Source organism: Hesperophylax consimilis, chromosome 29 (assembly GCF_061612785.1).
Source record: "Hesperophylax consimilis isolate HC1 chromosome 29, BYU_Hcon_1.0, whole genome shotgun sequence".
In the NCBI taxonomy this organism is placed as follows: domain Eukaryota; kingdom Metazoa; phylum Arthropoda; class Insecta; order Trichoptera; family Limnephilidae; genus Hesperophylax; species Hesperophylax consimilis.
In genome coordinates this window covers 16,857,345-16,875,425 of record NC_142864.1, presented here as the reverse complement: position 1 = coordinate 16,875,425, position 18,081 = coordinate 16,857,345, and the positions used below count along the sequence as shown (strand labels likewise).

General features: G+C 35.5%; 1 protein-coding gene across 1 annotated transcript in view; it reads right to left on the bottom strand.

Annotated features, from left to right (window-relative positions):
- LOC149409923 (uncharacterized) overlaps positions 1-18,081 on the bottom strand; it is a 135,617-nt gene that overhangs the window by 39,618 nt on the left and 77,918 nt on the right. The window contains exon 4 of the mRNA XM_089649103.1: positions 12,741-12,938. Within this exon, the coding sequence (XP_089505229.1) occupies positions 12,741-12,938 (198 nt within the window). The remainder of the gene's footprint in view (positions 1-12,740; positions 12,939-18,081) is intronic.

The window sequence follows — 18,081 nt, the reverse complement described above, 5'->3', positions numbered from 1 at the left end:
TCGATAGCGCAATCCATTCACCGTAACTGTTGCTCCAGCCTCATTTTCAAAAAAGTAAGGTCCAATGACTCCCCCGGACCATAAACCGCACCAAACAGTCACACGTTGAGGATAAAAAAGCTTTTCAACAATAATTCTTGGGTTTTCCGAGCCCCAGATGCGACAATTTTGCTTGTTGACGAAGTCACCGAGGTGGAAATGGGCCTCATCACTCAAGGTGATTTCCATTTGATTCACTCAAGTGAATTTTAATAGTTTCAATGCATTGTTGAAGCGTGTATTGTTCCATTTTTATCAATGACGTAGTTTTTACTTGTCAAATGTCAAAAAATGACAGCTTCAATAATAACATCTACCGAAATAGCGGCCTATTCAAAATAACACCTCTTATTTGAAAACCTTGTATTATTAATTGACGCAGTGTTTTTATTATTCGTCAAACTAACTAAAAGGGATATAATATTCAGAATTTCATTAGAATTGATAATAACTTTATTGATTTCCGTTAAAAATAATTCTACAAGCGTTATACCATCGATTACTATCCAATAAGAGCGATAACAATTCGTAGATGCCACCTGAGTGACATCTGTCTGCTACCTGTACGGATAAAGTTGTAATCAGGAACCAATCTAAAATATAATCAACACGCTAATCGGGGGCTAGAAGTGTTTGCATAAAGTGGGAATTTTACCCTAGAATTACTGTCGTTTATTGCGATATTAGTGATATTAGCGACGCCTGTAATTAAGTTTACGAATCAATAACAACTTATCATATAGACGAAGAGTTTTATTTCATAAATGCACGATGAAATATGAAATTTTTGGCTGTTATCTGGAATATGTAAAAAAAGGTGACATGTTAATAGCATTGTACAATGCAATATCATAAACTCACGTGTGTAGACAAGCAACACGTGTAGAATTCACGTGGATTGCGTAATACCACTTGTCAAGAATTACCTTAACTTCGATCAAGCACGTAATCCTGGTTTCATTCACATTCAAACATCTTCTCAGACCCATCTTAAATTATAAATTATATCGACTCTTAAAATGTTTTAAAACAATTTAAATTCCGAGGTCGACTTATACAAACTTGTGAGTCTAGTCGACATAAGAGTACCTACTCGATACCCCAGGCACGAGGATCTATTTAATTATCACCGTTAAAAAATGGTTGATTTTGATTCGCTTCGTATCAGATCTTCCTGATCGGAGAAAAATGAGTATTGTTCATTTATTAAAATCCTGTAGAAAACTCTAATAAAAACTCCTGATGTACACACGTGTTCCGATATCGCCGTAACATATTTGTGCTTTTCTGCGTTTATAAGGAAACCTGTCAATTCATTCTTTAAAGGCCTGCGTCCGGTTTTAACCGATATATGAATAATTTGAAGACATTTTTCATAGATCAGCAAAATTTTATGTCGGTAAGATCAGTGTGGGTTGTACGTCATTTATTCCTATTCAGAGATGTGCTTTATTTCAAATAAATCCATTTCAAATGGAAATGCAAAATGCAAAATGGGTATTTTCCATTTTGCATTTTAAATGTTTTTCTAAAAACCATTTTGCATTTTGCATTTTAAATGTTTTCTCAATGCATTTTCCATTTTAAATGCTTTTTTGCAACATTCTTCCTACTATCTCCACTCATCTTTTTTTCATAAGCCCCAAATATCAGTCGGTCCTCAACCTCGCTATGAGAGATAATTTCCATTTGTCAAGTTGCTCCCTGGTAGGAGCCCTGGAATTGAGTGATACCATTACAAAAAATACTGATTCAAATACTGAACATGGCCATGACGCTGTAATATTAAATGTTAGATAGCAGTTTCTATGTTTTTCCATTGGCATCATTAGTTCCGTGCAAATTTTTTGTGGATTCATAATCTGTAGTCGTGGTGTTTTTGGATTTGCCATCATGTAATATGTTTGTTCTACATTGATATCCATTATTAAATGACAAAATTGTTTGAAAATTCTATAATTATTTTAATTTTTTGACCTGAGAAACCATTTTGCATTTTCAATGCATTTTGAAAATAGGTATTTTGCATTTTGCATTTGAAATGCTTTTCTAAAAACCATTTTGCATTTTGCATTTTCAAATGAAATTTTTTTTACCCATTTCCATTTTGCATTTCAAATGGTTTTGTGTACCCATTTTGCACATCTCTATTCCTATAATACTCATATATATATATATATATACATATATATATGTCCATCAACTCTACAGTCCAATCCGCACAAGTGTCCATATGTTAATCCTGCTTTTTGATCTCATTTTTACTGTAATTGCATTACTCTCATCCTTCCTCTGAAACAAATATCATCAAACTACACAAAAGGCGCTTTTTACGTTCATGGTATATTCATATTCAAATCCCATTACACCGAACTGAGTGCAAACTCGCCCTCAATAATCTATACTACTTTTAGAATGATATCGTTTCCCAAGAGAGTATTATGAATCTATCAATCACATATTAAAATCCGCTTTATTTGGCATTCCCTCCGGGCAAACACTAGACCATATGCCACTACATTGACAGTGCTGACGAGATAAGATGCACAGATAAAAGAGTTACTATTTTATCATTCGACACGACAGTAATTCGTTAAATATTTCACCAGACGAAAGCTTTAAAAATGTACCTGACAAAATCACGTAAAAAATGTATTAATTTGATAGTAATACGGTAGTTTTTATATGTTAACAGAACAACTCGTATAAGATAAACGTGTTACGAATGACAACCAATGTGAGCAAAATGAAGAAGGCTAAGAGAGGTATGATTAGAACTAAAAAGTACCTACCTACGGTGGTGGATGAGTCCGGAATGTCAGAATTATTTTATATAATGCGCAAGTAGAAGGAGGTAGTCAGGGAGGGCACACGAAGAGTTATATCAAAGTCAGAGGAAATAGAAAGAATTGTAAGAATCACTTCAACTAAAACTTCTGCTGACAAACTACATAAGTAGTTTAGCGGGTTTAAATGTGAATAAACAAAAACTACTCGGTCTTGGCACCCACTCCTTGCCTCATACACATTCATACATCGTCTCATACATACTTTTCTTTTATTCTGACTCTTGGCATGGACCGACTCAAGTATCTGAGTCACTTGATCGTGCCATGTCTTCCTAGGGATGAAATTAAAAATAAAATACATTCTGTATTGCCTTGGTGTAAGACCACCATTCAAAATTGAAACGTTTGCTTGAAATGACTTTGGCCGTGTTTGGTTACCTGATTTGAATAGTCAGGTACTTCCTCACCTTTCTCTTCCCCATCTACTTCCCCTCCCCACTACCCTCAACCTCACAACATACCTTAATGGGGATGCCACATCTCACTGGTCCCAAACGTTAGGGAGCAGTTGGGACTCTTCTGCAATATCCCATTTTTTTTTTTTATGATATGGTTCTATGCAATGTTGTTACTCTTTTGCCAACCCTGCCATAATGCTGATTCTCCACTTCGCAGCAACTATTTTGCATTTCGCCGGAGTACGTATACATTTAGCTAGTCATTTTTGTTATTGTCAACCGTACAATGGCAGACCGGACATGGCGACGGGTAAAAACTACCCCTTCCTCGTGGGGGGCGAGGACTGAATCACTCGGGTAGGTACCGCTATCTGTGGGCTACACTCGAGGGGGGTGGGTCCAGAACTCGGTCGCTTGTATTGTTGCCCAGTGTCCCATTTAAAGTGAGACAATGGTGCAGGCCAATGGAGGAGTACTACAGGGATCTGAGTTGGTACCGCTTTAATTCAGAGTTAGAATAAAATGAACATTCATAATAAAGCAGACATACCCACGCTACTTTTGAGGCTGTGTTTTTGCAAAGTAAGTAAATAAAAATATCATTGAAGAACATGCAACTTGTACAAAAAACTTTATTGTATATCGAGTTAAAATTGATTATTTATTAAGTTATTTCTGCGGTGCGAAAATGACTTTTTTTAATAAGAACAGTGTGAAATCTTAAAATGACATTATTTCCGTAGTTTTGGCTGTAACGTTTAACTAACTAACGCAGTATCTGATTCACTTGGTCGTGCCATGTCTACCTCGCGCATCCCTGACTTCTGCTACCTTTCACATTTGCGTCATATATTCACTTTACATTCCTTTCTTCGCTAATTTGCTCTACATGCCCTAACTATCTAAGCATCCCTTTCTCAATCTTACTCATTACGCTTACATCAGCCTTGCACACTTTGCGGATCTCCATATTTCTCAAACGATCATACATGGTTTTACCACACATACGCCTTAGGGATCTCATTTCTACAGCATTCAGTCTACTTTCATGGTAACGTTTATGTTTCAAGTATATAGTCATACAAGGGTTAACTTTATGAAATTATCGATTGCAACAAAATAACGGCCGGCATAGTCCAGTGGTAACGCATTGGACTGCCATTCCGAAGGTCGCGGGTTCGAACCCGGAGTGCGCAAATAAATTTTATTTGATTAATTTGTGTTATTTCACAATTAATTAATTAAAATAATATATAGTATATTTGCGGCACGTTCCAGAGTGGAAGATACTACCAGTATCGCCCTGGCGTAAGACCACAATTCAGAATTGAAACGTTGCTCCAAATGGCTTTAGCCGTGTTTAGTGACTAGATCTGAATAGCCAGGTACTTCCCCACCTTCCTCTTTCCCTTCCCCACTTACCTTCAGCCTCACAACATCCCCCAATTGGGGATGCCATAGTCTCACTGGCTCCAGACGGGAGCAGTTGGGACTCTTGTGAGGTATTCACTATAAAAAAATATATATATATATATATATATAATTTTTTACTTATAATTGATTTTAAGTGAAACAGTAATGTTGTGGAACTAAATTATTATTTTTATACGAGCACGCCAACCGGTTTCGTCACAGCCATGCCTTCATCTGGGAAAATATAAACCAAAATTTAATATATATGTTTGGAGTAGTGGATGGAGATAAAATTAAGCTTGGTACGAGAGAGACAGGAACAATAGCTTAGACGGACATAGGTGAGGACAAAAAAGGAGAGGGATCCTTAGGACGGGTTGTTTCGGAGAATTTGAACAATTCATCAAATTTCAACGTTCATTTTCGGGTTCTGTGAAAGTCCTATTCAAGTTATTTTACTGTATTATTGTAGGCTAGTTGCTTGAAAAAACTTAAATAAGAACAGAACATGAAAAAATCTTTCACAGAGCTTGAAAATGAACGTTGAAATTTGATGAATTGTTCAAATTCTCCGAAACAACCCGTCCTTAATATTTTTTCTCAAAAAACACGGTTATGCTAACTAACAACATTTCAAAGTTAATAATTTAAGAAAAAGAATATAACGTAGAATTGCTTTTCAAAAAGCATAGGAACTCTTCCTCCGAAGTTATACAAAAATCATTCAACCAACACTTTTATCAATATCAAATAAAGACTTTCCGATTGATTTAATCTCGCTCTGTTTATTATTTTCCCATTGGATCGAAAGGGCCAACTCCGAGGACAAAGGGCACAAGTCCGTGGATTGAATGGGCCGGAAGATGCGTCCGTTCCCTCTCTCGAAACGTTTAAAATCCATTTGGAAAGCCTGTTCAGTGTTTATTTGTGACTTTTAGGGTTAGGGTAATGGGTTTTAGATGAACGTGCAGCTTATTATTTCGAGTTCATTTGATTCAAGTTTATTTCGACAGCCATGTATTAATGTTCAGTTCTAGTTTAAGGGTGTTTTTAGCCATCGATTCAAATTGTTGAATAACTAGGCGTTTTACAACATTTCCATGTTGAAGTGCTCCTTGGGTATTTTGTGTTGTTCAATAAAATATACATCAATAGCAGTCTTTTGGCGTAGTTTACGGGTCCAATTGAGTCGTTTTATCTCATTTTGTATTACTGTGCGATATATGATTTAAGCAGTGTTAGAAAAGGGCAACACCACGCTTCATATTTTCTTTAATTTTATAGCTAAATAAAATATACATCAAAAATCCATCACGATATAGGGATCATTGAAATATTCACTTTGGGTACTTTCAAAAATAAGTCATCAAATGTTGATTTCTCGAGCGAAACCAGGTAGTAAAACTAGTATGTATCAAAATGTACAAGTTTAAAGAAGGTGTCCGGTGTGGGCACACTTGACCTTCTAAACAGGGGAAATATCACTGTATACATGAGATTTCGTAAAACCACCCTTAACTCCTTTTCTAACCCCTTAAAGCAGATTTTTGATACTCCTCGATGAAATTTTGCACACTTGATATTCAAAATGAGAGAAAAATTACTGTATACATTCTTATGATTTTGAAAAACTCTTTGCAAAACTAGGGCAGTGCCGGAGACTTCAACTAGTTCAATAATTAATAACAGTCAAATATAATTTAAGATTTTCACGGCCAAAAGTATTTTTGTTATTTGTTTTTGGGGTGTTATGCCGTGTTGCGCTCACTCCTTCTTTAGCCAACGTTTCGGACAGCGTTGCAGTGCCCGTCATCAGGGCAGATGTTGAAATCAAAATAATCACATCTGCCCTGATGATGGACACTGCAATGTTGTCCGAAACGTTGGCTAAAGAAGTAGTTAGCGCAACACGGCATAACACCCCAAAAACAAATAACAAAAATTAATAACAGTGTTCAATACGCGAGCGAAACTGGGTTGTAAAATAAGTATGTTAAATCTACAAGATTGTCAAATGAAAACATTTATTGTAAACTGAAAAAAAAAAAATGACGTAAATAATTATGTAAATAAGTATGTAAAATAAATTATGTAAATCAGTATGTAAAATTTATAAGATTTTCTAATGAAAACATAAAATGCTACGTATACATACGCGAGCCTAACTGCCGAACTGAACCTCAATTTATAGGAAAGGAACGAAGCAACCGCAAATGGCGCAAAACGCCGCTTGCAGTTTCTTCGTTCCTTTCCCGTAATTCGTGGCTCAGTTTGATTTTCGTTTCGCAAATGTTAATAATTAAATACTTACACTAATGTGAACTGAAACCAAAAAAATAAATGATGAAAATAAATCAATTATGTAAATTAACAAGAATGTAAAATCTATAAGATTGTCAAATTAAAACATATAATGTGAAATGAAACCAACAAAATAAATTGATCGGATACGAAATTACTTTTAAAATTTGTAAAAACATGAGTTTGCCAAATAAAAATGCTTGACAGAATGATGAATATGGGAACTTGGTTATGATTATTACCCCGGCCTAGGGGATGAGAAGGTCACGTGTCTGACACGTGTGTGACGTCGTTTCCTGTTGCCGTTTGGCCCGGGATTCCCCCCACTGTAGGAGGCTCTGTTTTATTGTTGTGGGGTGGTATCGCAGCCCTTAATGCGAGATGGGGTTGATAGTTGATATGAACCAAAAAGAGTTCTTACTTCTTTGTTATCTGGATATGTGTTGACTAAATTGTGTTAGAAATAATATAAGTTCTTCAGATTCTTATCAACCATCCTCTTAACCGTCTCCTTCTCTTCAACATTCCTTTCAGTCCCACAACATAACCCAAATGGAGATGACGTAGTTCCCCTTATTCCGGACAGTTGGGGAAAATTGTATGGTGTTCCCAAAAAGGAGAATCTCTTCATAATATCTAACTAACACTAGTAGTCGAGTGGTGAACCATATCTATGGATAGCGTCAGGTTCCTACGCAGTCGTAGCAGGACCAATTAATTATCTATCAGCCATTCCTTCATCTTTCCATAATCAACATTTTGACATTATCCTGATTATTTTTTGAGTTGTCGTTCAGCTAACCTTTTGTCACCATTAAGCGGCCGCTACACTACTCGCTTCGACGCTTCGACGAAGTCCTCGACGAAGTTCGAAGTGCGTGCCCACACACTCGTGTACTTCGCGATTAACTCAGTCCAACCAGTCAGTGATTGGTTCATTTATGCCGTGACGCTTCGAGTCCTTTGACTCGGGCGCATTTACCGACAACAATCGGAAGTCTTGCGAAGCGAAGCGAAGATGCCCGAAGCGAAGCGAAGTTCGTGCCCACACTATCGTATTCGGTCAACTTCGATCAACTTCGCGAGTAGTGTAGCTGGGCTATTACATCATCAGGGCAGATGTGTAGATGTGGTGAATTGTGTGTGTATAATGTGTATGTATGTAAAAGTAATACCGTGTTGTGCACGTCATTCCTCTTAGGGCCTGTATTTCAGTATAATAATTAATTAAATTAATGTGTTTTTTGGCGTTTAGTTTTGTTGTAGCCGTCAAGTACCAGACACCGAATATTTTACCACTTTAAATTATTAAAGTAGGAAGAATTTAAATATTGTTAGGTTATTGTGATTATTTTTTGTGTTATTGTGCCGTGTGGCGCTTCGTTCTTCCTTAGCCAACGTTCGTCAACATCCCTAAGTGCTGTGTGAAGGTCAGAGAATAATAGGCTATTCCGATCTGGGCGCCAAACATGTCTAAATTCATTTCTAGCAACGCAACGTTTCGAATCTGAATATTTTTTTGGAGCTTCAGAACGATGTTCAATTTTTCCCGTACTGATGTTATATTTCATGGAATTATAGACAGCCCTAACCTTCAACTTTTCTCTACTTTCTTTGAATATAATATGAATATATTTTACATATAAATCTTTCGAAATAAATTTTCTAAATGATGCTGAAAACCCTATAAAAATCAGTTGGGTAGTTTAGAAGAACTAAGCGCACAAACAGATAGATGCGTATAGCGACTTTATTTTATACTATTTAGAGATAATAAAGGTAAATAAATGATATTTAAGATTTTTCCAAAAGAAATCAGCAAAAAACATACTAATAATAATTTAAAAATGAATTATGGTTTTCCCTAACCCTCTAAATTATAACCAGAAATGCATTACCACGCAATTTTTAACCGCGTGCATACCAAATCGCGTAACTTGTGCACTTTACAGCGGAGAAAGTGAGTTAGGCATTAATGTAACCAAAAAGATAAATTTCAAAAAGCAGTCCATTAATGTCTGTCTTGCCATGCCGAAAGACGCCACGTGTATGGGGTGCGTTCCACCCCCGGCCTGGGCCAATTATTAAGTATTATTGAAATGATAATAATTTATTTGGGTATTTTCTACCCCCCTCGGTCACTTTGGGGTTTTGGCACCCAACACGGTGCCTGGCGTATTAAATTGGAGTTAAAAACGTATTAATTGGATTATTTCGCGTAATAAGGGATGATTTGGTTTGCGGGGATGGGAAGCACTGTTACAAAGGGTAGTAGTGGAAAATTTTAATATTTAGTCATTGATGCAAATTGCTTAATAATTCCTATACGAAAATTTAGCGGCGTAAGAACGTCTTATTCCTCTTTTTCGAGTGCCTTCTCTTTTCGGAGGTTAGCTATCATCAGATAAATGTTTTTTTTAAATTTTAAATTGTAACGTATTTCCAGTTTGCCAAGACTTGATATTGACTTAATATTTTTAATTTTTATTTTAAATATATTTATTAAATAATTAATTAACTTACAGAGTAAAATCAATAATATTAACAAAGATAATTCATACAATTAGTACAATTAGTTTTCACTGCTTTTGATTTTTTAATGTTCCTCTTCTATAGAAGCTGGCGATTGTGTCTAGAAGAGTGGTGAGTATCAAGAAGAAGAATATTAAGTGTTTATAATTATGAATATTAAAATTTATTAATTATTTTACAAGCAATAATTATTAGCCTGAAACACTCATCCACATTGAAAAATCTCCTGATAAAAAATACATGACGCCAACGTTCCTTTCCCGTCCCGTTGGCGTCATGTATCTTTTATCAGGAGATTTTTCAATGCGGATGTGTGTTTCAGGCTAATAATTATTGCTTGTAAAATAATTGTTACCCTTTGTGTTATGCAAAAAAAATCTTGTCTTAAACATTAGTTTACCAAAAAAAATAATAATTAAAATTTATAATTAATTACAAACATAGTTTCATCATTTTGGTATTTTTACATTGAACTTCTCTTTAATTGCTTTTAGTAGGTGTTTATCGTTTTCTATTGTTCTGATATTTTCGGGTAGGCTGTTAAAGTATTTTTTCCCTAGATATATGTAATGATGTTGAGCAAAAATGGTATTACATTTTTGTGTTGGAAATACATATTTTTGACGAGTACGACTTTCAGTTAAAAAGCTGTGATTTTGTTTTTCTTTTATTATTTGAGTTATTATGTTTTTTTGGACCGAAGATCGTTAAAGTTTAATACTTTAAATTCTTCAAAAATTATGTGTTTTATCTGTGCTATAGCGCCCATTTACAAAATACAAATATAAATATTATATAAAACTAAAAAGAAAGAAATAAAATGTGTAAATTAAAATAAAAGAAGATAAAGGCGGTAATGAAAAAAAAGGGATATAAATCTTACTAGGAATTAGTTAATTCAGAATTTAACTAATGTATTGTATATGTATTTGAATGGAAAATGTGTTGTATAGATAGTTCATGATGAATTTGACAAGTTTTTATTCTTCTAGTTCTTTTTCCTATCGGAGGTTGACTGCCATCAGGAAAATCTTCACCCTGTGACAAGAAGCCACTCAAAATTCCACGTGATTGCTGTGTTTTCAGTTTTGCCGAGTTTTTCCTAGCGACAGTCTGAAAAGTAATCTTTTTCCCGATGTTAGCCAACTACCGAAAGGAGAGATCACAACAAGAAGAACATGTCTACATCTAGAATTAGTGTACACCAAGAATTTTGGACAAAACATTCTAAAATCCATCAGTTTTCCGCTGTCTCCGCAGCCGCTAGGTGACGCTAGTGTTCTATCGCCTTGCGATTTCCGGCCCGCACGTTTAGTTGTCACTTCCTGTTCACCATCTTGATTCCACGGTTTCCGCTTCCCGCCCTTTCCTGTCGCAGTAGGAAAGCCCGGGAAACTGCCGATTGTCTATGCACCGCGTACAGCGGAATTTGGTGCACATGGTTTCATTGTCTGTGGAAACAGTATGGCGGTACGGTCCATAATTATTCTCCGAAATACATTATTAAGATTTACCCATACCTGTTCAATATGACAAACCAACGCTCTTGGTAAATTCGAATATTGATAATTTTAGGCAAACTATTATCACAAAATCCAAAATACCAAAATTTTTACTGAGAATTTGTAACTTGTTTTGATATAGAATAATAAAATATTGATAATTTATGAAAAATCTAGTCAAATTATTTGTATTTCTGTTTAAAACGGGACTGCAAGTCTTTAACGAATGAATTGAAAAATTTCCTAAAAAAATATGAGGAAAAGACGAATGTGTATGAGGATGTTTCATTTTGGGAGGAGGGTACGGGTACCGCTGCCCCGAGAACCATTTATTAGATAACCTGCACTCCTGCCATTGGTCACCCCAAGTGTTTCGTTACGTTTGGTGACTTAACAGGGGTGCCCGAGTTTATGGGATGAGGTTTGCCTAGGTCTCGGACGCGTTTGTTCACCGTGTGGCGGGTCAAATCGGGAGAAACTGGTTGAGGAAGACCTTTTGACTTCACCAGCTGAACTCTCTCGACCCATCGTCTTGCACCGCAATAGGAGGGATGGTTTCATACGTTAGTCACTTCTGGACAATTTGATCCCTAGATTCCCACCCACCCCTCATACCTTTTTCCTTCCCAGAACTTCCATTTCATAATAATAACATCCACTTAACATCACCAAAGATGATATATGCTCTTAAGGAAAATATTTTCTTAGGGGTGTGGAGCTAATGTAAAAAAAATGTCGGAACACGTGTTCATAAAAACACAAATATTTTTCCATTTCGTCATTATATAATAACAGGGTGAGCATAGCTGCATGAACGCGTATTCCGATATATTATTAAAAAACTAATATTTTTTAGGACATGGAATGCTATCACGTTTTTAACAGGATTGTAATAAATCAGCCATTCTTATTTTTCTCCGTGAAGGTTAGCCGTTACCCACTATGAGTATCAAAGCAGATATAATAATTGAATTAAAAATACTTATAAATCTTAACGAAACAGGAGAGGCGAACGAATGATATTTCAGTGCTGCAATAATTGCAAAATAACTTTGTAGCGTCATTCAATTCTTTTATACTATGACGATAAAACCATTGGTTTTGATATACGTTGATCTTTTTTGATAACATAATGGTGAATGCAAAGTATTTTCATAGAATTTTATTCGTGTTTAGTATTGAAACAGTTTTGGATAATATCTACAGTTTTTCCCATCATATACCTACTATCCATTTCCTTCCTTAAAAACAGCCTTATCCACACTTGAAAAGAAGAAGATGATTTGTTGCATTGTAAATAATCGACATTCAAGTGACATGACAAGTACAACATTCGAATTCGTGTCGTGTAGCAAGAAGGTGCAATCGTAGTGTGTTCGTTGTATTATTCACATGCTTTGTGCTCGGTTTGCAAATATAAAAATCATATTAAAGATTATCTTATCCGTGAACAGTGCAAATTCGTCGAGCGCCCTATTGTCGGGATTCTTAGGAATTCAAGGTAGGCTGTTCCTTCATTCCACTTTTCCCGTAATTTATTTAAAACCAATTGAATGAGCTCTTTACTGTTGTATTTTTTGTGGATTTGATTTACGGTTCATTGACGTGTTACAGTTTGTTTATTAAATTAGTTTTACGATTATCAGACTATAGTATATTACTGATTTATTAGATCAACAAGACAAGCAAAAAACAAATTAACTCACCTATTTATGCTGGAAACGCTAGGGACGTTGTCCTGCGAGCAGATGCCTTCAGACAGGAGTCGATCCCGGATCTCCCAGGCAAACATGGTCGGGTTTTCCCGTTTGTAGGCGGCTATCGCGTCCACTACGGGCGGGGTGGCTACCTTGGGCTTACTGCCGCCTATCACTCCCGCCTTGAAGCTGCCAGTCTCGTAATATCTGCCAAATAAATAATTAAATATAACATTTTTTTATTGGAACAACTTTTGAAGGTTATCACTGAAGAAGAATATATAAACAGAACAAGACACAGAAAATAAAACGATAACAGTCACTACTAGGAATTGAACCAAGGATCTCTTGTCTTCCTGACCACTGGGACCTAGTTATTGAAAGTCAAATTCAAAATTAACAATACCATCTGGCAACAATTTATTTTTTATGTTTTGTATATATGAATTGTTCGAATATAATTGTTTATAACTTCAAAAATTGTTTATATTTTGAGTTTAAGGATGGGTCAGTTCAGAGAATTTGAACAATTCATCTAATTTTTAAGTTGATTTAAGGTTCTGTTCCAGTTTTGTTATTATATCATTATTGGCCAGTGTTTTCACAAAACTTAAAAAAATTGTTTAATTGCATGATGTTGAAGATTTCGTCAGTGCTAGTTCTTACTATTTCTTTCTTTTTTTCTTCTTATAATTTTCACTATGGCTTTTTGGATTTTAATAAGTGATTTTACACATCTGATAATATCGTTTTGGCAAAGAGCCATGTATATCTTGAGTAAGTCTTTTTAGTGAGGAAATTCTTGATAGAATTGAAAATATAATTTTATCGTCAATTTTAACATCTAGATACGTTTTGTCGAAATGACACGCAAATAATGCAAGGCTGATGTAAACGTAATGAGTAAGATTTAGAAAGGGACCCTCAGATGGTTTGGGCATGTAGAGCAAATTAACGAAGAAAAGAGTGTAAGGAGAATATATGATGAAAATGTGAACGAGGAAGTCATGGCACGATCAAGTGAATCAGATAATGGAGTCCGGTCATGTCAAGAGTCAGATTGAGGCAAGGAGTGTATGTCAAGACGTAGTTGTTTGGCAGTACCTCTTCTCTGCCTACCTCTGCGGGGAAACGGCATGATGGTTAGTTAGTTATATACGTAATATGGACACCAAAATTTCCTGTGATTTTTCATATATATTCTATTTTATTTACATTTTATTCGTGAGTAGGTACATTTCTTAACAAACACTTGTTTTGTGCAAATATGTTTATCTTTTTATACATCCAATTTTATGGCCAGTTCAACAATTGTCAAAGCCTCCTCAAAAGCGCAGAATCCTACAATCAACAACATCAACATTTTACAACCCACCCCCCTGACATTCAAATAATAATATGTATACACTTTGCGAAAATTAGGGTGAAAAACACCCTAAAACTTCACTCAAAAACTCCACCCAAAAACAACCCTTATTACAGGCACACCCAAATCATACTTCAACATCACACATTTTTGCGTGTTAAGTCATTTCAATACCGTAGAAAAAAAGTTATTTTTTTCAAGCGAAATTCACCCTTATTTAAGTATTACATAAGTTAAGTTTTAGTGTATGGATTTTGTATAAGCTTAGGTGTGCATTTGAGAACTATCGTCAAAAGGTCATACGCAAGGGATTTCCATTTGTTCTCTTTAAGGGTAAAGCAAAGTAATTTTGTGAGAGGGTTCTTACAATTGAAACGATGATTTGTAAATGAAATTATATCCTCTCTCAATACTTCAATTGAGATGTGAAGTTATTTTTTTGTGTCATCATCACAATGATAATTCATCACATCTTTAAAAAGTTATATAAAGTCATGGAAAGTGATGAAACAAAATTTTTATTAACTGGTTTAAGTAGGTTAGGTTAGGTTAGGTTAGGTTAAATTATTATTTTTTTTCATCGTTTCTGATGACTTTATATCACTTTTTAAAAGTGTGTTGAATTGTCACTGTGTTGAGTTATCATGGAACCATATTAAATATTAAATCAATAGATTTTGAAATATCACAAATTTATCAAGTAAATTTATTTGCGCACTTCGAGATTTGAACCCGCGACCACGGATAAATACGCCGTCAAAAACAGCAAGTAAATGGACTACGCTGCAAATATTCTATAATATGTTATTTTTAATTAATAAATTGTGAAATAACACATTAATCAAATAAAATTGAATTGTGCATGCCGGTATTTGAACCCACAATCTCCTGATTTGTAGCCAAGGATCGTATCCACTCAACCACGGCGGCCGTCAAGCATCAAACAATGTCTGATATTTATTACGTTACAATAGAAAATGAGACAACTCAAATCCAATTATAAATTATAATAAGTAATTTATGAGCGATATCGCTCTATTACTTATCGAGTTTCGTGGGCACAAACATACGCAGAATAAATTTTTATACACTAAAACTAGCCTTTAGAAGACCTTTTTAAGACATACAATTCCTTAATACATTATTTTGATGTATCTCATAAGGTTTAGCCAGCGTTAGCAATGTAAGCGCCCGAAAATATATTTTTTACGACTTGATTACAAAACATTGACCTTTCTCTACTTACTGCAAATATAATATGCATGTATTATTGTTGGGAAGTGAGTTAACTAAGAGCTTCATAGATGCGCTCATAGAGGGCAGTGCAAAGAGCTTGCTTGGAAGTCCGCAAGATGGCAGCTAGTAGTCAGTAGTCGCTAGGGCCAGTTAGCCTGCTTCCAGCCAAACATGGTGTTTGCAGATCTCATTTAGCCAGCTCCTAGTTAGGTCGACCATCGAAGTCACTCTTGTAATACGCGTAGTATTGAATAAATCCCTGATTTAATATAAAGATCTTTTTCTCTAAAATCTCCTTCCACGACGAATTGGAGAACTGTTTGTGGGAACACAACAATTATATTTTATCTGACATTTTCACAATATTGTATAATCTTAAACCTAGTTAACAACCACTATGTAAATTGCCATCTCAACACAGGTGTTACACACCCAGTGAGATGGGCAATACGTCACTATTGTAACTAAATGTAATATTAAAATAAATAAAAAAATTAAATATAAATATACTTTTCGGAAAGAAATTTTCTAAATTAAACCCTTTTAAAATCCGTTGCGTAGTTTAGAAGAACTAAGCGTACAAATAGACAGATGCGGATACCGACTTTGAAAATAAATATTTAATCTAAAGAAGTTTAGATAAACGTTAATTATATTAATGTTTAAAAAAACATAATAACGTACAAATAAGGTTTTTGAAAAAAATTTCGTCTTATATATGTGCTAGCAAAATTCGAAACACTTTTCTTACCCTTATTCAAAATATTCAGCTCAATATAACGTGGATGATTGTACTTCGTGAAATATCATCCCCTTTCATTGCTAAATTATGACCCAAATCCACTTTGCCTGAAAACACTCCACAGCGGCTTATGGTTTTATCCGCCGCCGCTAACAGGCTTAGGCGTTCCATCCTCTACATGTACCACCGCTCTTAGGTACTTACTTACTGTAATAGGTACCCCACTGCCACTTGAACACTTGGACTAATAAAAAGGGGAGGTGGAGAGGCATAAGCTTAGGGGATGAAAGTGTAGAAGATTTGATAGAATGGGATAACAAGTGTTTTTGGATCGTGCTATAGCGTAGGTAAAGATTAGATTTTTAGATATATAATTCATTAAGACCCCGTATTCTACCGACAAATAACATTCTACTTTTGAACACTTTATGATTTACGCCCTAAAATTGCTATATTTTAATATAATCGCCTAACTATTGAATTTGGGAGCCACCTTTGGGCTGGTGCCCCAAAATACTTAATAAACCTGCTTGAATCTGTGCATATGAGAGCGATCCGTCTGATTGACAATCCGTTGTTAACAGACCGATTGCTTTCTCTAATGCATAGACGCAATGTAGGCATGCTGTGTCTGTTCTACAGGTATTTCAATGGAGCCTGCTCCAAGGAGCTAGCAGCATTGATTCCTGATGCACCGGTGCACGTGCGCGAAACTCGACGGACACGAACTGAACACCCGTTCACGGTTGACGTTGGCTTCATGAGAACGGGCCGTTTTTACGACTCGTTTTTGTGTAAGTCGGCTCGTATGTGGAACGAGCTACCGGCATCTGTTTTTCCTCCCTCCTATAATCCGAGCCTCTTCAAGGCCCGCATTAACAAATCCCTTCCTACAGCCCCTACCTTATTCCGCCTCACAACGCCGCCCAACCGGGTGGTGACATAGTTCCCCTGTCTGTACACTGCACAGGCAGGGACACTCTTGTGAGGTGTCACAAAAAAAAAAATAATCTCTATTCAGTTGCCGAGCTGAAAATTCATCATGTTAAATTTCATTGATTGAAAATTTTGGCCTAAAATAGTAAAAAAAATAACTTTACAATATCGTAAGATCGATAGTCGTAAAATTTTATTTTATATCGATTTAAAGAGCACTGTCGCGCTGTTAATATCAAGACCGATATTGATAATGCAAATTGACATACGCAGGCAACACTGGCGCATCTCTCTATGAAATGAAATTCCTAATAGTTAGGTGAACGTTAAAAATACTGATAATGTGACAATGTCCAATTGAAATAATAAGAAATAATAAAATTTGCAGATACATTTTGACCCCTAAAAGGGAGTTAATTAGTTCATGAGATCTTTAGTTATGACTAACATCATTCGTTTCTCCAAGTTGCAACAGAATCAATTGATTGCATCTTAGAACAATTAATTAAGTCTATGGATCGTGTACTGTATACGATATCTTTCAATTCTACGAGCTTAGTTAATTCACCTCCATTCATTAATAAACCATTTATATGGCGGCTTTTGTCTACCGACTATCGTAATCATATTCTGATCGTGCTCGCAAATATCACTAACTGACTGTGTTATAGATTCAAAAATAATCCTAGTAATACAAATCTACTGTACTAAAAATCACATCGAATAACACATTGTCATTGTTTGTAGGCATTACATTTGTTCTCGATATAATATCACACCCCTCGCAAGTGCTTACACTGATATCGTTATTAGGGGATGGTCCCATTGACACCGGTGTTTTCATCCCCCTGCATTGTTATTCTAATGCATACTGGCCCCGAGGGCATGCGCTTTGTCAGTGATTGAGAGGTACAGGTTCGAAGCACGTCCTGCGCAAGAAATCGATTCATTTTGCTGATTGATTATGAGAAACAAAAAAAATGAATTCAAACAACTTTCATTAGTTTTCACCCACAATTATTTTACTGTACAACACTTGAAAATGATCTACTTTTATCATAAAAAGTAGA